Source organism: Danaus plexippus, chromosome 6 (genome assembly GCF_018135715.1).
Source record: "Danaus plexippus chromosome 6, MEX_DaPlex, whole genome shotgun sequence".
Classification (NCBI taxonomy): Eukaryota; Metazoa; Arthropoda; class Insecta; order Lepidoptera; family Nymphalidae; genus Danaus; species Danaus plexippus.
The window spans coordinates 881,786-908,095 of record NC_083540.1 but is presented as its reverse complement, the minus strand read 5'-3'; the positions used below and the strand labels follow the sequence as shown (position 1 = coordinate 908,095).

General features: G+C 37.9%; 2 protein-coding genes across 3 annotated transcripts; one reads left to right on the top strand and one right to left on the bottom strand.

Annotated features, from left to right (window-relative positions):
* Positions 1 to 2,260: 2,260 nt before the first annotated feature.
* Positions 2,261 to 15,970, bottom strand: LOC116779273 (protein pigeon). The gene is made up of 14 exons (XM_032673544.2): positions 15,631 to 15,970; positions 15,104 to 15,526; positions 14,831 to 14,970; positions 14,181 to 14,306; positions 10,924 to 11,097; positions 9,874 to 10,051; positions 9,389 to 9,693; positions 8,910 to 9,080; positions 8,109 to 8,321; positions 5,256 to 5,402; positions 4,623 to 4,819; positions 4,132 to 4,346; positions 3,400 to 3,606; positions 2,261 to 2,606 (listed from the first exon to the last, which is right to left on the bottom strand). Exons 1-14 carry the CDS (start codon positions 15,689 to 15,691, stop codon positions 2,464 to 2,466), a joined length of 2,700 nt encoding a protein of 899 aa, XP_032529435.2. The 5' UTR covers positions 15,692 to 15,970; the 3' UTR covers positions 2,261 to 2,463.
* Positions 15,971 to 16,309: 339 nt separating this feature from the next.
* Positions 16,310 to 25,775, top strand: LOC116779274 (G1/S-specific cyclin-E). Of its 2 annotated transcripts, none has more exons than XM_061529895.1 (9): positions 16,310 to 16,551; positions 17,317 to 17,368; positions 17,444 to 17,510; positions 17,583 to 17,848; positions 18,006 to 18,204; positions 22,321 to 22,432; positions 22,607 to 23,038; positions 23,333 to 23,538; positions 23,771 to 25,775. In XM_061529895.1, exons 2-9 carry the CDS (start codon positions 17,355 to 17,357, stop codon positions 23,915 to 23,917), a joined length of 1,443 nt encoding a protein of 480 aa, XP_061385879.1. In that variant the 5' UTR covers positions 16,310 to 16,551; positions 17,317 to 17,354; the 3' UTR covers positions 23,918 to 25,775. The 2 variants fall into 2 exon arrangements, with proteins under 2 accessions (XP_061385879.1, XP_061385880.1); XM_061529896.1 differs by lacking the exon at positions 16,310 to 16,551 and adding an exon at positions 16,844 to 16,944.
* Positions 25,776 to 26,310: the final 535 nt, after the last annotated feature.

The window sequence follows — 26,310 nt, the reverse complement described above, 5'->3', positions numbered from 1 at the left end:
AGTTTTAAGCTTTATACTTAATTATTAACAAGCGAAATAATACCATTCTTCTGCCAATTGCTGTTATAGCTCCGTTGATGGATATTTGGCATTTTAACTATGGATGTGACCGCTTCCTCTGATCACCACATACTGGTACATTTCGTACTCGACCCATACGTGTTCCATTATACGATGGGATAATGGCCACATCTTATATCATGTCACATCCAAGCTCCAACAAGCTGAATCAGTTCCAACTTCAAGGGACCATCGATTTCCACCGATGCGCTTAACACCTTGACAACATCCTTGACTTAGTTGTGGTATAAGAAGTTACCAGACTTATTGGTTTAAAATCTCGTGTTCAATGAAAGCTCATGTCAATATACAAAGAAATTACGTCACAGTAAAAAAATAATTTCTGCCATCGTATTTAGGTACAGTATATACCAAATGAATAGAGCCGATTGTTTGAGAGATGGTATTTTTCTTTGACAAATGGGAAGATTTGGAATTTGGTATATTTTGTCATTTCCTGGAATAGGGGGATGGAACGACAGGAGAATTGTCATCGGGAATATATCCTCCCCCAAAATCTGGGGGCTCGCCACCGTTCACAATAACACTAATTAAATTACTTATGGATTATAAGTAGATTTCTACTATCTCAACTGTGGTTATTAAACTGAGCCATATAAAGAGGGATTCGTTATTGGACAAGGTCGCGTCTGGATGCTAAGAGCTTTGCCACAGTAGAGGTCATTCCATTTAGAATTCCAATAAATCTAAGAGATCACTTAGCTGTCAAAATTATGATAGAAGATTTCTTTGACTTGTTCTATGAGTCGATTCGTAAAAGGAAGTCATGGAACAAGTTTCTGGTGCAATATTTCGTTTTTCTTTTAGTTTTCGGGTGTTTTTCTTGTGTTTTAAGCTGCGTTGATCATTTATTTATTATTTTGTGTGTATAGGGTTTTCCATTAAGGGCGCTTGATCTTTGAAATGCAAAAAAAAATACATGTAGGAAAGATATTTGCGAAATTTTTTTTTTATTTGGAAGGTCTATCGACCCCATTATGTATGGAATATGACATCATTCAAATGACCGCCACGGCTTCGGTTGGTGGCGCGCACACGAAAGGTCCAATTTTCGATGACTCTGGCGCACAAATCGGGCTGTATTTGATCGATGGCGTGGCGTATGTTGACTTTGAGGGCATCGGTGGTTTGCGGCTTGTTGGCATAGACCTGCGACTTAAGAAAACCCCACAAGAAAAAGTCCAGCGGGGTCAAATCGCACGATCTCGGTGGCCAGTTCACGTCGCCTCCGCGCGAGATGACCATGTCCAGAAATTGCTCGTGCAGAACTTCCATCGTAGCGTGTGCTGTGTGGCACGTATCGCCGTCCTGTTGAAACCACATGTTGTCCAGATCCATATTCTCGATTTCAGGCCAAAAGAAGTTGGTTATCATCGACCGGTATCGCTCACCATTGACGGTGACGGCCACACCATTATCGTTTTCGAAAAAATACGGACCAATCACGCCTCCGGCCCAAAATCCGCACCAAACAGTCACTTTCTGCGGGTGCATTGCCACTTGGTGAACCTCGTGTGGATTGGTCTCGTCCCAAATACGGCAATTTTGCTTGTTGACATAGCCATTCATCCAAAAATGCGCCTCGTCGCTGAAGATGATTTTTTTGCCAAAATCGGCGTCAACTTCCAACTGCTCTAATGCCCAGTCAGCGAACACACGGCGCTGTCTATGGTCATTAACCTTGAGCTCTTGGGTCAGCTGGATCTTGTACGGGTGCAGGCTCAAGTCACAACGCAAAATTCGCCAAGTTGTCGTCTGCGAAAGGCCGAGTTCCTGTGCGCGACGCGGAATTGACTGCCGCGGGTTTTCGAGGACACTGTCGCGCACAGCGGCGATATTCTCGGCAGATCTCGGGTTACGTTGACGCACGGGAACCGGCTGATTGTTAACTGACCCGGTTGACTCGAATTTGTCCACCAATCGACGGATAGTCGACTCGGCAGGACGATCATCGCGACCGTAAAACGGGCGAAGTGCGCGGAACGTTGCTCGAACTGAAGACCCATTTTCATAAAACAATTTTATGATTTGCACGTGCTGCTCGACACTGTAACCTGCCATGGTGGTTTGGGAGGACGGAATGAATATAACACACTGCATTTGACAGCTGTCACTCAAACAACATGGCCGCAATCAGCTGTCAAAGTTCAAGCGTCCCTATTGGAAAACCCCATACAAGGAAACGCCAATAACACAAAGAATAGAATAAAAATAGAAAGACAAATGTTGTGAATCATAAATTAGTGAAATATTAAGATTGGGTAGTAACCCAACTTTCTGCTATTTAGTAAGTATACTAGTAAGTATACTAAATAGCAGAAAGTTGTCTATTTTTTAATACATAAATGAAAAAACGTTTCAATTTCCCTTAAGATATATATCCTACATGGACTCCTGTACGGAAGCCAATGTTGCTTCTATGATGAGGTTGAAGTCCAACTCGTTGAGACTGGCTTTGGCTGTGAGGAGATCCAGGAACGTGTCCAGGGGAGACAGACGCTCGCCCGATGGAAGTGCAGCTATACCTGGGTAACGAGGATTTGAGATTCCATGAAAGAGATTTAAAATGCCACTCGCTTGGCAGAGAATATTATTTCTCATGTAAACACATTTCTTACAAGTGCTAGGAAAATACTCAGAGATGGTTATAAAGATGATATCTTAGTTTAAACGCAAATTCAATTTGTTATGATATACACGAGTGAAAAAAGTTTAGATAGAAAAAGTTACGGCTGAGTTCCATAGTATCGGATTAAAACAAACGGGAGTTCAAAGCTTGGGGTTCCTAACTAGTATTTTGGAGTTGAAAACTCTTTGCAACTTCACCGCCCTATGATTGGATTGTTTATTTCGCTCATTCTCGTTTTCTTTTTTGGATTCGATACGAACATTTCTCGCCGAGCTGTGAACGTTTAGATGAAAAAATCATCAAACATCTCGCCCGCCCGTGATCGCGGTTGCTGAAGAGTAACCGAAACGTCGGGAGTATGTGGTTTTTTACAAAAATAAATCACGCGTAGTTTATCCGAAAAATATTAGTTTCATTTAAAACATTTTCTCTTGGTTCAATTATATCAGATAACAATTAATCGACAGCGGGGGCGAAGAACTCGAGTGAATTCTTTATTGACTTCGTACTCTTTGAAGCAAAATTAAAAGAAAAAAACGGAAGCGTTTGCTTTTTGATAAATTAATTCGAATTAAAATACATGTACTGTGGGAATATGGAAGGGCAGGAGAGGCGAACTACATCATTAGGACTCTCTTATACAGCGCCTACGTACCTAGGACACATCTTGTCTGCCCGCTATATCTCACCTGTATCCTTGACGGGTCTATGGGGGACGTGATCCCGTGTGGGAGCCGTCACCCCGCTGAGCAAGGCCGCGGCGTGGTCCCTCGCCCGCAGCACCAGCGCGGCCCGGTGTGGCCACGAAGCCAGCGCACGACGTCCGCGACCTTCACCCACTAGTTGTATGAGACGTAGCTTGTTGTTCACTGTACGCTTGTTGGAGTCGTCCTTACCTGGGAAGATATGGGGTGTGATGTGTAGTGTGTTTCAGCTTTAATACTGCGATAGGTGTAAACTTCGCTTACATGCAAGAATGTGACAATAGACCTGTTAAGTACTAACTGTAACTATTATACATTGAAAACTTAGACAACCTCCTTCTGCGCCTATTTATTTAGTACATTCCTGGTCCACTCTTCAATGAACCTTTCGGCACACCGATAATTAATTATTATACGTCATTTGTAAGTGCTAGAGCCTAGCTGTGGTCAAGTTACTACAGCTCGAACATGGGCCGGCTCGACCGGGGAAGTACCACCCTCTCACAGAAGATCGGCATGAAGCAGTCTTTAATGGCTGCGTTATGTCCTTGCAGTGAGTCCACTACTCCCCCTCTTTTTATGCGTAGCAACGAATCCGAAAAACTATGTTGCGGATGTTCGTGGGCGACGGTACTACCTCCATCAGGTAGGCCGTCTGCTCGTTTGCCCTCTTCGTTAAAAATAACAATAATAATAATCATAGTATACATCACTCACTCGCAATAATGGCTTTGAGCACGTCGATCTGCAACTCGAATACATTTCTATGCACGTACTGAACGAAGGCGTGGAAAGGCAGCGTGCGGTAGCCGAGGTACGTGAAGAACGAACTGAACCCTTGAGGCAGCGGGAAGGCGATGGAGTCGATGGCCACGTAGTACTGCTCCAACAACTTGAACAGTATCAGAGCGTGCGTGGGATCCAGTTCATCTCTGTAAGAAAAAGTGAATCGAAAAATGTAGCTAAAAAGTACCTTAAAAATTAATAAAATCAAACCATTTTGAATAAAAAGCGAAAAAACAATAGCATAAACAACAAAAAAAAAAGCTGGAATCGAACGTTCATAAAAAAAATCCAAACATAGCGCATACAGCCGACAAAAAAACACATAACGAAAACCAAAAGTGCGTACAGCCGACCGAAAACAACACAAACAAAAACGATAGTGCATACAGCCGACCAAAAAAAAACAGCACACGCGATCATACATAAAAGGGAAGCCGCGCGGCTGGTGCGGCAGAGGCACGGCGGCGGCCGCGCGGACCACGGCCCGGCACAGGGCCCGCGCCGCGTCCAGCTGAGCCGCGGACCAGCGGGTGGCCAGCGCGTGCACCCCGCTCTCCAGGGACCCGCCGCCGCTGGACGCGCTCTCCGACATCAGGTGCACGCTCACAGCGCGGAGATTCTATATCGGTACAGTCGACATACACCGCGATCATTTCGATGACCTCTTATAGAAATTCCTCTTAAGGTGCACTGGGATGGTAATCACAAAACATGCGCACGGAAGAGTTAGCCGCGATATATACGAAATGGACTAAAGGTAAAACTAGCGATCTGGAATTTGGGTTGACTCGAGCGGTGTTCTAGTAAGGCCCTCGCAGGTCGTTTTATTTCCAATAGTACCTATGATGACGACTTGGCGGTCTAGCTTAAGACGTCTCTGGGCATTGGCTGCCGATATGATAGAAAACCGAACTAGAAATGTACTAACGCTGTTGCTATTGAAGTACTTATAGTTTTAAGTAGAAGGAAAGAAAGATGGATGTTTTTAATGATTTTAAGTTCACATCACGACTTATTGCAAAGTATCTATGTTAAAGAAAATTTAGAATATATACCGCAGCGATGACGTGTTCCTGCTTGCTGGTCGTGCACACATCCAGCTCAACGAAGGGCAGAGCGTCCTGAGACACCAACGAAGGGCGACGGGGGGGCAAAGACCCCGTCGGTGACATGGGCGTGCTGCAGCGAGACAGGGCTTCAGGCTGAAATGGAATTATTATATAGGACTATTATAACCGACTGGTTTTGGCACTCTATTTATCGTAACTGGACGTCAAAGTTGGATTTAGAAAAGGAATAATTTATATCTTTTTAAAGATATACTAGACAATCTTCAGCGTATTATTTAAATTGTCACTATGGCTATATTCAGCAGTGGCGTGCTCACCATAGATGCCAATCAGCACTGCTTACCCTACCCATATAACAACTAAACATACATTGTGTAATTCTTACATTCTTTTAATCACACATTACGGAATACGAATGTTAACTGACATTTAATATGTCATTTCATTCGCGATTTGGTAAAATTGTTAAAAGTGCCATCTATAAACAGAAAACGAAACATTTTCGATCGGCCGCTGCTGCCTGCTACCGCCGCTATGCAGCCAGAGCGGTGGTAGGCACAAATGCTCGGTGCTTATTTTCCATACAAAAATTCTTAAGGATGCTCTACAGATCTCGTGTTGTAAGCAGAAAATGTTTGCATGTGTGTGCAAAAATTAAGCATGTCTTGTGTTTTAGACGCACTGATTCCTTAATCCTATTCTTTTAAAATTTCATAGGAAGTCCGTTATCGGGTAAATGTGCTGGTGATGTGTGTTTATCGAAATTAATTAAGAATAGATTTTCAATATTGTGGTTTGATAATAAAATTATAATACAGTGTAAACTCCACGTAACTTCACTAGATTTAACGACAAACTCACTAAAGCCACGAAATCAATTGGATTTGGTTGTTTTAGCTTGTATTCCATACAATGACGACAACAATTGAGTAACAAAAAGTACCTTTAAAGTTGCAAAAATTAGTAAAAACTGCGCACCTGTGTACGTTCTTTTGTCGCTTTATTATCATAGCCCGCAATAAATTCGACTATCAGCATCATGCATACGGAACTTTCTAAGGTTTTTTTGTTTACAAATTGGGATTGCTTGGACGAGTTGACTGTGGTTAGCCATGACTAAAAAGTAGGAGTCATGAATTACAACATTATCATATTCTTAGTTGCTCACAAACTTTCCAGCTGCAAGCATGGCTAGTAAAAGAAAATCACTGTCTATTGACGAAAAAGTTTTACTGAGACGCGCTATAGAAAAGGGGAGAGAAGATAAGCGATGTTGGCAAACGCTTTGGATTGAGTCGCTCTGCCGTGTCCAAAATATGGAAAAATAAAGAAAAAATCCTAAAAGCAGAGGGCGAGGGAAAATCTTCGAAAAAATTAAAGAAAACTAAATACGAAGATTTGGATAAGGCTATACTAGCATAGTTTCGCCGACAACGCCAGAATAATATGATTATCTCGGGGCCACTCGTGGAAGCTAACGCGAAACATTTTGCTGAAGAACTTGGTTTAACTTCTTTCAAAGCATCATAAGGATGGCTCGGGAAATTCAAGCAAGTCATCACATCGACCTCGGTAAAATAAGTGGCGAAGCGCAAAGCGTTGATACGAATGTGACTCATGATTGGATTATTTTGGATTCAGTGAGAAAAACTGACAAGGAGATGAAGAAAATGACGCGAAGGAGCTTGAGCCTCCACCGAGCATTGAAGCTCTGAAAGCAGCTAAATTATTGGAAAATTATTTCCTTTATCACCAAGATACCTCAATATCACAAGATATGAATAAAATAATTAAAAAAATACAACAAAATTACTGGTGCAGCAAAAGACGTCAGACAAAAAAAAATCGTTAAATGTAGGGAAGAAAAATCAGATAGAAAAGTTTTTTCCGGTCTCAATAACTGCACAGTCCCTTCAGTGTCGTTATGTAGAGTTTACATTGTGATTACAAAGGGAAGGTGTGGCCAGTTTGGATTTAACTAAAAAAAAGGTAATGTTACTCGTTTTAATAAAAAGTATTATGATAGTTATTATAAGCCGGCAGGTCGTGTTCACACAAATAAGTTGTTTTGTTTTCCTTGATTGTTGTTTTCAAATAATAATAATGAGAATGTTCGGATCTCCGCTGGATGTTCCGCTTTAAATAACTTTCATAAAGCGCTGATGAACAGCTCGTACTCGTTCTAAGATACTTCCGTGGCTCAGCGGTAGTCGAGAGAGAGAGATTCATAAACTATATAGATGTTAGTTCTGATCGGACTAGTGTAACTTCATGCGCGAACATTATCAATGTTTAAATGAAACTAATATTTTCGGATTACAAAGCGTATTATTTTTTTGTTGTTTTAAACTACATACTCCCGACGTTATCAATGTTTCAGAGGAGGACACTATGATGAAAATTGGTATCTTTTTTTCGAACATATTCTGCTTACCCCACCCCAAATCTCTGTGCGCGTCTCTGATATTAAGCACAGTCATGAGCTTTCTTGTAATGTAAAGTCTAAACCAGTTGCCAACAATCTTGAGGACTATTGAAAAAGTCTCAGGATGTTAACCAGTACTCTATAATATATATATAGCCACAGGGCTGCTCAATTTTAAAACACAAAATGGGACAAAATTTTCCAAATATATTTTTAGCATTTTTTTGTTTAAGGGGGTAGTGTGAACATAATTCAAGTATTTACTGGAAATTTTCTTCTTTCCTTGAAATTCTACAGCGACAGAAACCAATACAACTAAAGAAATAACATAATCAAGGGACTTTTCGCTCACGGACCGATGTCGATGGTCTCATTGGACTTAATCGAGTAAAAATTCTGTACGGTGTTCATACCTGATAGCAGTGCATGGTGAGCGCCAGCCTCTCCCGGACGTGTTCCACCCTGAGTCGCTTGGCGGTGGTGGGGGGAGACGACAGGGCGGACCACAACCTGGTCCACGCGTCCTCGGAGAACTGACACACGCGCTGGCGCGGAGACAAAACCACGGCCGCCGCCCCGCCCCGCCACAGCGGACACACGGACACACACACGCGCTGACCACCCACCTGGACCAGGACAGCCACGGGTTTACTCAGGCCACTGTATAATATAAGTCGTTCGCCTCACCAAGCAGGTCGCATGTCTGACATAATGTTCTAACATATTACGCATTCCAGAATCAATATATTAACAGATCTCTCTGGATTAATGTTTTGTGTGATTTTTCTTCAAAAATAAGGCTCTTTACAGAAAAACTTTGTCAACCACAGTGTGACTATAACTATAAATGAGATCCGCAGACCAGACAGTCAGTTATAAATCTTATTTCACGGCGGTTCATTAATTTTACCTAAATAGCGCGGAAAACGTGTCACGTGACCGAATTCTGTTTCCGCTTTGTCAAAGGTCAGTGACCCTATATTTACACATGGTGTTCAATTTTGACACATTTTCGTTTGATATTTTTTTTTTATCCCAGCTTCAGTATTGATTTACTGTTCCCAAAACACACAGCGTGTTATCATATCCACATTGTATATGGAATCTTTATATCATATAGAGTTCTATACATTCAGATAACAGATTTAATTATTAGCTACAACAGAAGAAAACTCGTTATTATGAGGTACAATAAGATTGTTCTTCAAACACACTTTAACGTCAGCGAACTTGAGGTGAAGCGTGAAGGGCAGAGCGTTCAGCAGCGACAGGGCGGAGGCGGACAGCGAACGACGGGTGGCGGCGAAGGTCGCCGACACCAAGTATTCCTGCATCACCAGCTGGGAACAGCTCCCGGGACCCAGCGAACACACCCACGACAACAGCTGGATATGAACGAGAGGCTATTCAATATGAGGTGGAGAAGTGGGGGAGGGGGGATAAGATTTCGAAGATTCACAGACAATACATTTGGTATGTCCGTTTTAATTTTAGAATAGATTTTTGCTATATTGTCCGTTTGTACCGACTCATCTCTTAAGCGACTGGAGCGATTTGAATGGAGATTTCACTGGCAGTTAGTTTATTTAATAGGAAGTAACTTACTCCAATTTTGCTATAAAATTTTCGTTTATTGTTATATAAAATTGGAAAAATGTACAGTCTAGCAGTTATTAAAGTAGGACAACTATACCTCCTCCGCTAGGTCGGTGTTCGCTTCGTGTTGTATCAAGTAATGCATGATGGCCAGTTTGTTCTCATCCGCCGTGTCGCTCTTGAAGGTGCTGGCCAGGTCCTTGTCCGTCACCGCCATGGTTATAACGTCCAGTGTATTTAGATCCACCATCGCGTGAGGTCCCCAGCCCAGCAGGGGCGCCAGGCTGGGACCGCTCTCGCTGGGCTCCATGGGCACTACGATGTGGCAACACGGCTCATGATGGAGACTGATGTCTATTAGGTGTGTGAACAACATCGGTATGTGGACGAGGAGGTGGTTGTCTGGAAGGAACAGTCCTCTGTTAAACTCATGGCATCTGTTTAGAAATGTATATACCCATCAGAATTGATATCTGTGCTAAATAATTTATAATAACCAAAATCCATATATACGTATATACTTTAGGTACGTATTTCACTCCGGTATTTATCGTAAACGATGCCTTGTTGACGTCAGCCTACCGTTATACAGGGTGTATGAAGGTCTCAAGGACTTGGCGAGCGACCAAGGCAGGTCGGGCACCACGCTGTGAACCACACAGCCGTGGTGAAGCAGTGTCACTGAATAAGCGAAGTTCACGCCGGAGTCTTTGAGATCCACGTCGTCCAGCACCAGGGAACTCGTTGAATCATCGAGAGGCTATCGAATTACAATCAATTATACTCTGCGCCTTAACTCGCAATCTTTTCGTCATTCCTTGTTTAAAATTTGAATATTTTGCAAAAATTTCGTTAAGTAACCGTTTTTAAGCAACATTATTCATTGAAATAAAAAGAGAGGAGAAATGGAATGATGAGGGCAAGGAGAAAAACGTTATTATTATTCTGTTTATTGTTGCAGAACATTCATTAGTAAAACCAGATCATTATTAACTGAAAAACAGTTGACATATTTTATTTTCCACTAGCAAAATGTCCTTAAAGTATTCTTAATGCGTCGTACACGAATGCTATGGGGTCTCCTGTCCTGTTCAGACCATTTTACAGGCGAAGAAATTGTGCTTTAAGGGTCAGAGTTGCATGGAGACAAAACAGACCTTGCTCAATAAAAAAATCGACGTCTAAAATCTTCTAAGTATGAAGCGAAGAATGGCTTATTTTCGACCTTTATAGAGAGACAAAGTACTTTTTTCTCCAACCCATTGAAATTATAATTACTTAATTACTATAGATAGTAATAATTAATTGATTGCTGTAAGTAATTAACATACCAAGAATAATAGTTTGTTTTTAACTCCTATTCGGCGAACATGAAGTATCCCATTATTAAATTGTCATTATATAAGTACTTATTTAAATACGTAACAATCATTAAATACACTTTTATGAACTATATTTCATTTAAAAAATGATTAGTACATATTATTTATTATTTAATGTATGTTAAAAGGGTGAAGGGGACTAGTGGGTGTAAGACGTCTTGTTCAATCAAATCAACTGTTCTTTAACATTTACGATCACAGAAACAGTACTCGTGTTGACAAAGATAAACAGTGGGAAACAGATACGGACCTTGTATAGATAATGATGGCACACACAGAGCATGCCTCGCTGGTCACATATGATGTACAAGTCTAGACTGCAGTCGTGCACCCTCAGAGGGACAGGGTCGTCCTCGTACGACCCACACGCGGCAACGGCTCCGTGGGCGCCAGCTACATGAGGAAGACTCAGAGGTATGTTCAGCTAGAAAGAAGTTAATTTCACAGTTACAATGTGACTATGTTACAAGTGGCGCCCTCCGTGCTGAGCTAATTATAATATACTATAATCCTTAGAATTGTTTTTACGACTGATTGTAATTAATTATAATACTGGACCATTGTAATTTTTTAATGGCAACATTTATGTGTTAACCTGTATTTGAATGTATCTGTACGTTACTGGAAGTAACGACGAACATCGAAAAACAAATCAGAAGCTGTATATCGAACATGTACTCTTCTTAAAAACCGAAAAAAATATCTCGAGATTTCAATGGTTAGCTCGATAGCATCCATTAATCTGAATTCGGGCAATAATTTAAATCTCTCGAATAAGTGTCGCTATCTTTAGCTCTCATAGAATGACACAGTCAAAAATCCAGACACTTTTAACCACCACAGATAACGTAACGGGATTTTTTAACTAACATACGTTCGACAATCATTTAACGCGACCTCAAACAATAGTTCCCAAACATAACACACCAAGCACTCAAAGAAATCCACAACAAAATTATACAAATGAATTTACGATTCAGTTTATTCAAAAATATGTTTTTGTTCACCGGAAAAAATAAATTCAAAAGAATTTACATAGTCAACGGAATCATTCCCATAATCAATACTTTACAACCATCGGTCTGAATAATACATTATGGTTCAGTTAATAGTGGACGCAGGTGAACTCATCTGGATGCCATAATCTTGTAAATTTCGGTGATACTTACGGTCGGGACACAACATTTTAAAGTAAAATATACTGTTTCCTATAAAGATGACAGTCTCACTTGTAGCGGATAGTGATATTGCTTCCGATATATTTTTAAAATTTCCTTATAAATTTTATTTAGTATATGGACTATTAGCTGTCTACCCACATATATGCACTTATATATATTTTTTAAATTTCGAATGCATAGTGCTTGACTTACATTCCACCCATTGGTAGCTGGAAACAAAGTCGTAGTTTATAACTGCACTATCCCAGTATCAGCTTATTGACCCTTAGGATATAGACACCAAAAATGTTTCAGAACACTAGAGCTTGACCAGCCTTGACGCCAATTAACCAAAAGCATAGTTTGCATTAGCAAAACAAAAAAAATATTATTTGATTTTTAATGTTGTCTAAATACATGAACAACTTTTAGTTGAAGTTATGAGTGAAATAATGAGCTTATGTTATAAATTATTAAATTACACTCAGTATAAACGAGCGTGTCAAAACATACGTGCCCGTAACCGACGCGATACAAATCAAATTAAAGCCAACGACCGTTTAGTCTAAAGACAAATATTTAGTTAATGTAACTCCTTATTAAATTTGTGCCTTGAAATAATACTTAATGTAAAAAAAATACTATTAATAATCCTGTACACTAAAAATTCGGTAATAAACATAATTATTCCAGTTAATTAACAAATATTGTTATAACTACAAGATTATTAGATATTTATTTATATAGAAAGATGTATGCAAATTTGTCGATGGTCTAAGTGTGTAGTCCACTCACCATGTTATTGTCATCAGATACTACAAGTGTTGTAAGGATTCAAAGTAATGCATTTAGTGGGAAGGCTAATCTCTGAGGTCGCATTGTTCAGTTACCCATGAAGTGTATTAGTGATATCAATTGTGTTTTATGATTTGTTCTATTTTTAAAATAAAACCTTATCATTAAGTTTAGTCCATGTTGGCATCGTCATACGACATACGGAGCGTTAATAGTTTTTTTATTTATAAATCTTCACACACCACAGTAGTAACGGAGGTTTTTGAATAAGAAACAATAGAAGCTTGGTATTTAGTGGGACAATGCAAACTCGAAATATGTATACGGTTCTGGTCCACGTAGACTGAGACATATTATTTTATGAATTAACAGTCTAAAAATATATATTTAATCATTCTTAAATTATATTTTAGGGCAATATTTTATTCATAACCGTCATTGAAATTCTAAATTATTAATTTTTAAACTGATTCCGTTAAACTAAAATAATTCTATAATGTATAAACAGTTTTTGAAAACGGAACGGAAGAGATGCGTCCAAATAATTTAAAAAAATAACTTGTCTAAAAACAATATAAATTTTAATAAAAAAAAAATTAAATATAAAACCTCAGAAAAGAAATTCATTGGATGTTTTTCCGCTGCCTTTATGGCTATAGCAATTGAATAGAAAATGTCATCCCATTTGTCTTAAAAAACTCCATACATCAAAGTCTGCGAATGTCATGTCGTTACCCGCTTTAGACAAAAGTTTCTTTAAAGTTGATATAATTCTATATATTCATGAGTATAATAAATCCTTCGACTGAATTAAGTCAATATGTAGTAGTTGAAAAACCATTTATATAAAAAAATATTTCAATTGTTGGTTTTCCTAATTTATTTGACAAATATGATACATGCGTAAATTATAAACAAGACATTGTGTATCATTTTTATGTGCAGATTCAACTTTGTGTCAATTTATATGTATCATATAACAAACTTAGTTATTATTGTTCAAATAAAAATTGTAAGTAAACAAATGTGTTTAAAGTACCGCGAATAACGTGATTAATATTTTTGCTTTTGGCTTTATACTAATGGCTGCTTAATTATTTATAAAATCAATTAAAACTTAAAAACAAATTAGTAAATATGTTATTATTAAAATAGTAATTATATAACAACTTTTATTTCCGTTTAACTTCAAAGATTTAACTTCAAGCCCGAGTGACCAGTTAAGCCGGGGTCACAGTGCTTCTGTGATGTCATGTGAAGGTGTTGTAATCCGTAATAAGCTTAAAAATCTTTCTAACTTCAGTCTCACTAGAAGAAGAAGTGTACACAAGTGTACACTACAAGAATTTTTCATATAGATATAAATTATTACGCGATCTGTAATAACATTCATACAATAAATTTTCACTAACAGAATTTTGATCAAAAAATGTCCCTATCTTTTCAAATACTATATATTTTTTTTTCGTAGTTGATGCTATCGGCATTCACTGAATAGATGAAACACTAAGTCCTTAATTACACTATGTTTATACAATTACAATGCACTCACCACAGTCTCATGAGGCAGATCTGCATGTAATTGGAGGGCAGACAGTGTTGGAGTCAGCTCCGGTGAGCGAGCTTCCTCTTCAGCAAAGCCCGGACATGGAGAACGGTAGTGGATATAGAAAACTACCTGTAATATAAATGTATATATTATTCCTGGAAAATTTTCCATCACAACAAACAGTATTCTTTTTTTTGTTGGTAAATTACTTTACAATACCTAATAATATAATTACAACTTATTGATTGTTTAAATAACATATTTTTGAATAGAATTAATATTAGTTTCGTTTTGTCTTTTTTACTTAAACAAATATTTCGAAATATTAAGATTTAATTTTGTCTGCATTTGATGAAATCTGCAATGAAATAGACAAATTCATTATAGTGCTCTTAATACAATTAAAACTATTTGAATACCTCGAAAACAATGGCTGGTCTAAATAATTACACAGAAAATATATAGTGCAAGTTTCTACATAATATGGTTAGAGTTCTGAATTCACAACCGATGTCTTATGATATAATTTCCTATCCAAATTTAATGTAAAAAAAATAATATTTTATACTCGTAAGAAAATATTTAAGAGGTAAAGAAATTACGGCAAGATTGTTCAATATACAAATACGTCATTAATTTATCCAAATTCAAACCTGATTGACACAATCCCATTGTGCCCAGGAGAACACATTAACTATAGTCTCGGGCTCAGGATATATACCATCAAACCCCCACTTCTCCGACCCATCATCACACTCATTGAGAAATAAAGGTGACCGGTAGATTTTGATATCTGAAAATTATATTCAAATTTTCTCCATATTAACTTACATGTTTCAAATAATATTTCCTTTGTAACAAATAGCTTTTAAATTAATATCAATATATTACTAATATAAATGTTAAACATCTTCTAATTTATTTACATTCCAAATGCTTGAACAGCAAGAATCTATCATTTCTTATGCCAGGGCTGTATTTATTGCTCTTCCCATACACAAACTGCAGCATGATCTGTTTTGTGGATGCCTGCTCCACTTCCTCTGGTAAATTCACTTTATCGGGTAACAGGGACACAAGATATGGTGAGTAAGTGGCTTCTGTTTGTTCATCATCATCCTTTGGTATAGTTTTCACCACATACACTAGGAGGCTGTGAGATGAGTTTACAGAAGCTTGTATTATGTTTAATTTGTCCTCAAAAGTGTGTAGGGTTGTCAACGTCTTTGTTTTGTTGGTGTAAACTCCGACATTCATGACTTCTTTGTCTTCGATTGTGGAGTGCCAGGTTAATATTTGGGAACCATCTTGTTCTTGACCCACCAACCGCCATTCTCGTGCTGTTACTTCTGGAAACATAATGAGATAATTTTAAATATTAACATTATTGTTATAGAAAGGTACTTCAATACAAAAAGATGCCCTGTAACACATTGCTTCATTTACTATTTACCTTGCTCGTTATTGGATTGTAGAACGCCGCAGAGTTTTACCGCGATATTTTGTTGTGTCATTTTAACCAATCGAATTAAAATTCACCTGTTTAACGCATTATACCCAAAATAGCACAGACAGAAATGTTTTTCTAACTATAAAGATTTCAGAGTATTATTGACTTTTCTCACTGAAATCCTATCAGCTGGCGCCCAGCTGTAAAGCAAAGTGAAGTTTGTGCTAACAGTTATACCAACTTTTAAATTACATATAGCAGGGCTGTAAACGTTACTCTACATTACCAATGAGGTTGCGTTATGTTTTTCTATTCCGTTTTATGTCAAACCTATAAATTTTAGGTCATTATTTTAATGAATATATATTAAAAGATAGATGTATAATGTTATGAAATGTTGTGACATATACGTATTGAATTTAACTTTGTTTAAAACATTTACATAACAATTTTTTTTTTACCAAAAACCATATTAACACTAAAAATTTTCATCCTTTACATTACACATCTTTTTTTTCTTAGAGTTCTTAATATTTTGATAATATAAGAAAAAGTTAATTTTATTTCACCTCATATAAGTATTTGTCATAAATATAATGCTATGCGTAAAAAGAAATGGCATATCTAATGACAAACGTTTTCAGAAGAAACAAACGTGAAGTTATCTGTCCGTTAGCTTGCAGTGCACCGATGTTTTACCGCGACATTTTCGCGCGGAAAGCCGGGCGTTATTGAGCCGTGGAAAGCTGAAAATAAGATATTTGATTTAAAATAATAGTTTTATTGCAGTATCTATGTAAATCTATAAAGTTCAGTGATTAATAAGCCCAAATAAAGTGTAATTGTGTCCAAAGTTGAAATCTTATATATGGTGTTGGAAGAAATTCTGTTACACTGAATTTGGATTAATTTGTGAATGACCAGGTATGATTTTTTGGCCTAATTAGTATGCAGGAGATCTTATCAACTACAAATGATAAATAAATTGGAAATCAAATCTTTGCTTTTGTCCATAATTAGGTTATAAATCGTCCTAAGACGATAAGTTAAGTCAGTTACGCTATCAACGGTCGAGTCTTATAATAAGCTTAAAAGTTGTTAATGAGTTATATATTTGCCTTAGTTATTGATAGTGAAAATATCATCGTAAGAATGTGCTATTTTTAACAATTTCCATAAGTGGTAGGACTGAGAAACCCAAGCTAGCGACGTGTCTAATGGCGCTGACGGGAGGATTTCGCGCGCGATTGTGACGGATTCGTGGCATTTTTTATGCCAGCTGATTAATATTTTTTAACTATTTCATTACTTTTTATGGTAAATCACGTTCTCTACTGAACATTAAACAAGAAAATTTTCGAATTTGAATACTATAACTGCCCAAAAATATCATCCGAAAATTTTTCTCCCGCCAACCTGCAGGGGGCACGCCGTATGTCTATTAGTACTAAACTATTACTTTAAAGCTGAATCTAATACTGCTTAGTGTTTTGCAGACGGAAAAGACGATTCTAGTATTATAGAATTTCTTTCATATATAACATAATTCTTTCTAATATGGTTGTCAATTGACATAACCCTATTTGCGGTTTGATCATGACATGCGGTAATTTTGGCCAAATACTCGCAATGCACCATTACTTTTATTATATTTAATATGATAAAATTCTAATTAGTACCATGTTGTAGATTGTGGAGTCTGTGACACCTGACTTGTTCCCCTCAATATGGCACAAACAGGGTATGTACAGCTGATTGCACTCTTGTACAATACTGACCTTGGTATCATGACTACTAAATCCCTAAATCATTTTAGATCCTCCTGTGAAGCCAACGAGAAGAGGATATGCTTGAAGAGGAAAAGAAATTCAACAGATGATGAGGTAGTTCATACTTCAAAGATAGTGATATCAACAATTGATTGTAATAATTTCTCAAATGTTGTGTCATTGTAGGTAGAGAACATGCCACCTATAAAAATAACATCAAAGTTAGAGGAAGATGTATGTGAACTCCCACCACACACAGTTGTTGAGTCATCTTCGTGTTCGAGTGATGATGAAGGCCCAGAGCAGCCGAGGAGTGTGTTCACAGACTTAGATTATAGTGCAGATAGTTTCTTAAGCCCACCGAGTATACCTGAGCTACCCAATTGCGTCCTGAGTCCTCTTGAGAATGTTGCCAGAGGAGAATGCACCCCACACTCCAATAAAAGACCTAGGTAATAAAATAACAATGTTATGTTCATGCCACATAATGAATTGCAACATCATGACCTGCTTAGATCTGCTTTGTAGTGAATTCTTAATTGAGTCAACAGAATTGTCACACACAGTCTGTGAATATGAGCAAAGTATTATTGTTCACTTCACTTGCAGCACAAGCAAGGTATATCCTACTCCACCGAAGCGCAAATGTCCCCTGCCTGGGCTGTCCTGGGCGGATCCCAGTGATGTGTGGAAGAGCATGTGTGAGGTGGACGCCAGGTCCACTATGATGAAGAATCCCAACATGTTTGACAACCACCCCAACCTCCAGCCTAGGATGAGAGCCATCTTGTTGGACTGGTTGAATGAGGTAGGATATTATTTTTGCTGGCCTCAGATAACTTGGTCCCCATGCTTGACCCTCGAAGGTCATCTCGGAGATACACAAGAGCTTCTTATCACTCACAATATCTTTAGAATGTGACATTACTTTACAAAGTGATTTCTTTCCATGCTGCATTACAGACTCACTGGTAAGTCGGAATTTATATTCTACAGAATTTTGCTTTCATTGCAGTTTTTACATGTAGGGTACTGTTTTCGAGGCATTGACCCGTTTTTTCGCCGGTCATTGAACTCTAACGACTCTAGCCGACATTTAACGCTGTACTATTATTGCATTGTTTTTTACTTTTGCTTCTTTTATATCTTATCGGTTTTTAAGTCCGTTAATTTGTATGAGATTTTTTTCAAGAAGATTTTTGCTTGTATTAAATATCCGCTATATGTACGTTGTGACACGTACTAAAGATTTTTTTTATGAAGTCAGCTGTTTTATGTTCAAGCTATGAGTGTCAGTATGCTTAGAAATTTAAGCAGCACTTTTTACGTTCCATTTAGAACACGCATCCATACCGCTACTGCAAACTAAATATTTTGTTTTAACAAAACCAATCATAGAAATATATTATTATATTCTCCATAGTGTTTTTGGATTAGACGAAACACGTGGGATATCATCTGAATATTATATATCAGAATCGATAAATCGATTTCATTCTTTGATTTTATATTAAATATGATGACAATTTTTTTAATAACATTTATTAAAGACACATGTCTTGAAGCAGTGACGTCATCGTGTGAGCCTTCGATCCGCAATCGATATTTGTTTCGTCGTCAAAATCGATATGTGTCGAAGCATCGTATATCTCAATGTATGATACACATATTATTATTTAATGATACAGCAATCGTAATTTCCAACGTGCTTTCTCTGTATAACATTTCCTCACAAGCCGTCGCCGGCGAGTATTCTAATAATAGAATCGTTCGTATTAAAGTTTTTTTTTGTTTTTTAATTATTAGGTTTCATACGTGTACATAATTATTTTCTATTCGATTTTAATAAGTGTCATACCACCCACGGAGAATGGGAGCGCGCTGAGCGTAGAATGTATTGTTAATATATAATAAAAATTTGTATGCGCGTCCGAAATACTGTTCATATTACATACAAGCGTCGATCCAGTCGTATCCTGGTTACCGCTAGTTGAATTGAGTCAACACCAAACTTACCACACGTTTTAATCTTCACACGTTAAGTAATTACCGGTGTATCTAAGTAAATCTTGACACGTGATAATATTAGATACTGGTGATTTTGTAATTAATCCGACCAAAACAGCGTGGTAAAGTTATATTGAAAATATATTTCATTAAAGTATATTTTTTATTATTATAAGTATAACTCGTATCACTATTAAGTATGCACTAATTATCTGTAAACGAGTATCCAAGGATGTCAAAGTTCCAAATTATCGTAAGTTCCCGTACAAGGTCGGGGGACAGTCGCTATATATATTTGTTAAACCCATTTGTTATTCACGCCTCCCGCCTAACATTTGGCGATTTGAATACGTTTTGTTAAAAAAAAAAAATATTGTATAATTCCATACAGGCACCTTGAATTTTATTAAACTTCGATATAAATAAAGATGACACGTTGTTTGTCGTACTTGCTTAGGTGTATATTATTATTAAGTTCGCTCTGTAACGTATTAGCGGTTGGCTATCTTTTGTTTGTTTTTTTTTTCTCAAAAGTAAATCGATGAGAGTTGTATAGTTTTAATGTAGGCGATAAAATTCCTAGTATATTCGTACTGAATGTTCAGTCGAAGAAAGGTTCTTGCTTCATTGATCTATGCACATATAATTATAGCTTTTATATATTTATATTACACCGCGACTCACTTAGAAATTTCGTATTTAGGGAACAGCGGTCTAAACAAGCATTGAAATAGGTACTGGCGTACAAATTGTTGCCTCTTACGAATAGAAGTGCCTGTAAGATTAGGAGTAAGGTGTGGTAATTAAGTTTTTTATTTCATTAGGAACTGAATTAAGACAAAACAATATTAGATATTTCGCTTGTTTCCGTCTCCGCTGTCAGAAAATGATCTGTCGCTTTCACTTTGACGGTCACTTGTTAGTATAACAAAAAGCTGTACCTGTAAACAAAAGAGAAGACAGGCCTTTGTACTCGGTTAGAAGCTTGTTCGCGTCGCGACGAAAAACTTTGGCTTTCCTGGTGAGTCAGCGATAGCGTCGTATACCTTAGTGGGTGCCTAAGTTCGAGCGTCCAAAGTAAGCATTGCCTTCTGCTCGTAAATACTCCAAAATCATTTATGGCTTCGAATAGTGATACGGGATCCACTCATAACCCTCTCTTTGATCAACGGTTCACTAGGGCGCAGGTACGTATTTTAAACTCCTGTAATACAGTATTAATTTCGTTTACTCTATGGAAAACGGGAAACGCCACGTCTGAAGTGTAACAACAAACTGGTACTAAGTTTCTCGTTTTAATTTGAGATCCTCACAAATCTATTTAAAAATAAATCAAATATTATATATTTGGATTAGTCTTGATCGGTATTTAATATCATAACGGAACCTCAAATAAATATTATGATTTCAAATGACATCATTGCGTGCTTATAACGTAAACACTTATACTAGCCCCGTCTGTGACTTCGCCTGCGTTTAGGTCAGTTATTCTGTCAATCTATTCAATTTCTAGTTTATCATTTTAATACCAAACTTCGTCACAGACGGCTACTTTCGTTTTGATAGTTTTAAAAATTCACTTATTTATGATACCAGACATTTATGTCATATAACTATTGATTGAAATTATCTTATAGGTTTTGTATCTGGATATAAATGTATGATATTTTTGACTTGTTTTCTATATGAATGAAGGGACGGAGTGTCCTTTTATAATGTATACGACGTGATCCGTAAAAGACTTGGGCCTGTTCTGAACTAATGTCAATTCATTCTTGGAACGTACTTAGAAGGGAGCTCTAATAGGTTCGTTACAAATTTGGTTAGGTAGAGAGAGGAGCTTGTACGGTGGAGGTGAGCGATTAAAGCGCGTTGGATAGGGGTCCCTAAAAAAATACACTTTTGTCGCAAGTCCCAGGTACTGTTGAAGCTCCTCTCCCTGCAACGGGATGGACCCGGCACCCGCACGGTGAATTCGTTGAATGCTAAGAGGATTCGTCTCTATATCCGCACATATTCCAAAACTTTAAGTATCAAAAATACGGAAAACCATTTCTTAATTAATTGTAATATTTTTGATCAGCGATAAATATATCTATTTGAACGCTACGAAACAGCTACGATCGTAACTGTTGTACCGTAGAGCTGAGTGCTACGACAAAATTGTTACTCAAATATTTCAAAATTATATGTATGTATATAAATACATATAACAGACATCAAACTTACCAAAACTTATAGAATATTGTAGAAAAATGTGATATTTTTAATATTTTAAATGATAAACGTTACCGCATCCGCGTGGCGGGACGCCGATTTGAATCTCTATGCCTCTAAATAAACATTCATTTAACTTATTTAGTACAAACCACAATAATTTAATAAAGCTACTTTCGTTATATTGTCAAATGTCCAACAGGATTTTTCTTTTGTACATGAAGTTTTTTAGTATGGTACAGTAATAATTTAAGGACACTGGCTACATTTTCATATAACGTAACTTATAAATCGACTTTGGTCGTTGAAGTACGCGGTGGTAAATGTTTTTTATGTTCGATATCTTGATGATAGGGTAATATAATTATAATTCAGTGGGGTCCAGCTGAGACATTTCGCGAGTAGGATATTCACAATACTTTACCAAACAAGATGTATCCTTGTAGTTTGTTCTGTAAGCTGATGTCGTCTCAAGGCTGGAGTCTCTAGATGTTTCATTCATAATTCCTCACAACGAGAGATAAACTCACCAGCCCATAGCCAAGAATGTCTCAATAACACGAGTTCTTAACTAGTTATATGGTAAACGAAAATAAATTTGCTTTATCTGAATTCCAAATAAAAATGAACTGAAAAGGTCCCAACAGGAGTACTTAGTTTTGTTAATTATTTTACATAATATGATATTATAACACTCCAGGTGTGTGAAGTATACAAGCTCCACCGAGAGACCTTCCATCTGACCGTGGACTACGTGGACCGCTACCTCTCCAACACTGAGGACGTGCAGAAAGGAAGACTACAACTCATAGGTACGGAACACAACACGACACGCAAAACAACCACGCCATACGGAAATAGTATCCCATACAGACAGTCACACGTAGTCAAAGCTTCTTATATATATAAAATAACAAAGAAATTAATAAATCTCAATAATGTATTCATTCTTTGTAATATTTCGTTATGTGCGCTTTACATTCCAGGTATAACCTGCTTATTCATAGCCGCGAAGGTCGAGGAAGTGTATCCGCCGAAGATAGGCGAGTTCGCTTACGTGACGGACGGCGCGTGCACTACGGACGAGATCCTGCTGGAGGAGCTGCTCATACTGAAGATACTGTCCTGGAGCATCACGCCCATCACCATCAACAGCTGGCTGAACATATACATGCAACTGGCCAGCGAAGGCCGCAGCGCCAAGAGGAGGCTGCTCAGTGAGAGCGATCTGGGGATCAATGCGTTACGGGGCTACACGTTTGTGTTCCCACAATACTCGTCGTTGGAGTCTGTGGCGTGCGGACAGCTGGTAGACCTGGCGGTGCTGCACGCTGACGTCACGAGATACGCCTCTAGCGCTGTAGCCGCGGCCGCCGTGGCGCACGCCTTCAATGTAGACCTGGCTTTAAGGGTATCAGGTGAGTGACGTCACTACTACCATAATAAGTTTAAGTCCAGCACTAAAATATAATAAACATCAAAAGTCGCGGGTAATGAGATGAGGAGTAATAAACAAGACTTATGAGTTTAATCTTAATTTTTTTATGAGCGAGTTCACACAGAAAACTGTTAAACACGGAATCCATTTGCAAAAGTGTAAAAAAATAAAATAAAAGTAAACCAAAGGTCGACAACCTTACACCCATCAAGTAAACATAATTATCGAATAAGAGCAATTATTTATTAGTAGTATAATGGTGTGTGGTGTACAGGTTACAGCTGGTCGTCATTAGAGCCTTGCTACACGTGGCTGGCTCCGTTCGTGTCCGCCGTGCGCGAGGCGGGCGGCGTGGTGGGTGTGCGCGGCGGGGACGGCGACCACGTGCAGCGAGCCGCGGGACTGAGGCTCATCTGTCCCGACCTCAACCTGGACGAGAGTCACCGCATACAGACACACAACGTCTCACTCGACATGTTTGTGAGTGACGCTCTTTACACAATGTACAAACGAATTAATATATAGTGTTACACCGAGTACTGTGATATTAAGTAGGAAAAATTACTATTCATATATCGTTACGAACAGGAACTCCGAGCCTCTGAAGCGACGAGATATTATATATTCCGTTCAGCATATACCATATATTGCAGCCGACTAGTTGAATTTAGAAGCGACATTTGTATTAACCCAATGTATTGTACCTCAACAGGACAAAGTATACCAACAGCTGGCGGAGCAGCCGGAGACATCGGCGGGGTCCGAGTTGCACGCCTTCCCGCCCACTCCGCCCCACTCCGACCACAAGAGTCCCCACACGCCCGCCGCCAAGACCCCCTCCACGCGGACCTGCGAGTGAACCCATGGGGAAATATATGTACATATATCGACTGCTGCTGTACAATAACTTAGCTAAATTTAAATATTCAAACTAGGAAGGATAGACATGATATCCGCTTACTGCCAAATAGGGTTGTGTTTATACACATTTTAATTTATATTGAACATATGTAATGTACATAACGGACACGTTTTAGATAATATTCATTGATTTTTGTAATAGTTTTTCTATATATTTTTTAATTCAATGCTTATTGCAGATATTTTTTCCAGATTTCTATCTATCATTTCTCGCAAACTGATCGTTTTTGATTCATATTTTTACAGATAATTCAAAAATACGCCTCACCCACTGACACGTGCTTTTCTAATAACTCGTGTTTTGCTTATTAACATATAACAATACTAGTTTTGATTTTGCATGTTCACTCACACACCGATCTCAGGATATTTTTGAATTATCTTCGTTCAGAAATTATTTCACGTATTTTAGTTTGATTCTGTGGAAGTGTTTGTTTATTTTGTATATTTGATTCGGATGCTAGGCCGCTGAGCCCCGTACGGGTGTAATGAGTAATGGTACAATTTTTAATGCCGTAATTTAAATCCGTGACATGTATTATAAATGTAATGTAAATAATTATTATTATTGTTGTTGTGTGATGCCAACATGAAGCTTGCGTGTTAGTTTAAATTTCGAACGGTTCCGTAAATCCAAATATATATATTTTTTAATTAATATTAACTTCGGTGACAAAGGAAGAATCGATACTGCCAACTTCAAAGCTACAACTATCATCTCGTATATCATTATACTAACGTTCTGTTATAGATAGAAAACATTCCAGCATTTATTATTGTAATACAAATATTTATATATAAATTAATATTAATATTTTTGTTTAACATCGATCTATGCGTTAATCATTTAGGAAAAATAAAATCGTCACCGTTTTATAGAAACTCTAAATGATAATTTAATTTTTAAGTAAAATAATAAAACTTTCAATTTAAAATAAATAAATAATAATAATAAAAAAAATATATAAAATCAAAAAAATTCGTATAGTTTAAAAAAATCAATTATTAAAAAAAGTATGAGTTATAACACAGAGTAATATATATGTCCGGCGAATGATCTGTAACGGGGGAGTGTAAATAAGAATAAAATTGTTATTTAATGTAAGATAAAGACAGACTGAAGCGAGCGCCCGCGCCGGCCCCCGGACAACCATTGGCCAAAGACTTGTGCTCGCGAGCTTCGCGGCGGACTCCTTGATAGACTACTCTGCTACGCCGGGGCTCGGGGTGTGTGGCGTCAAACTAAGGACTTTTATATTTGACTCGATATCCGCGCGATTACTTGAAAGTTATCACTATTCTCGACCGCTGTTAGTTTTATGACGGAGACGCCTCGGATCCCTGTCCCGGCCTCGTGACAGGTCTATTCACATTCGTCAGTCTGCGCACGAGCGACGGCGGACGTCGCTGATGCTGGACCGCACCGTGTGTCGTGTGTGCTGTGGACATTTGTGGCGCGAGTGCGTCCGACGCGGCCTGTCGGGACACCTCTAGTATTAAGTCGAACGATTACGCTTATAACCCAAGGCGGCTCGCCTTATAAATAAGACTTAGTTACATCGGAATAATTTAACTATTCTTTCATTATACTTGTACTGTAGACGTAAGCTATTTTTATATCAATTTATCGTAAGTGTATGGTACATGTAACGTGTATTGTTGTAGTGCGTGTGATCTCATATTGTTAGCGGAGGCCGTGCCACGTTGTCGACACTTGTGCAATAAATATGCATTGAAATTTATCACATTTTATGTACTTGATGTCATGGCGAGTATTAAATAAATGGTGTTGATGATTTTATTGTATTATTTAATGATTTTCTTATTTTTCAATAATCAGAACCCCCTTCATTACATCTCGAATGTAGTATTTATTATGGCAACACTTGTCTCGTGACTCCCGGAAGTAACATGTTCGAGCTCCTGCTTGTACTCCATTGTTATTTCGTAAAGGGATCCACGACGTCGACTCAGTGTTACAAGCGAACAAAAAAAAACTCAAGTATATAAGTCACAGTCGAAGTTTCCAACCAACACTCACCAAAAGAATGGGACTTCTACCCATTGCTTGTGACGAAGAAGTAATCATTTCAATTACGACACTGGTTAGACTTTCGGTTGCCTACAGAGTAGTAGATACACCCTTCCCACCTACAATAACATACTTATGGATATGTCCCTGGCGTACTGAGACAAAATTCTTCTGAGACTATTCTTAAGACGTTAGAGAATGTTTAAAAACTAAAAAAGTATACTTTCGAGTTCATAGCGGTGATCACCAGGAACTTATAAAATATGGACCTTTCAACTTCATGTTTAATTTCGTTTACG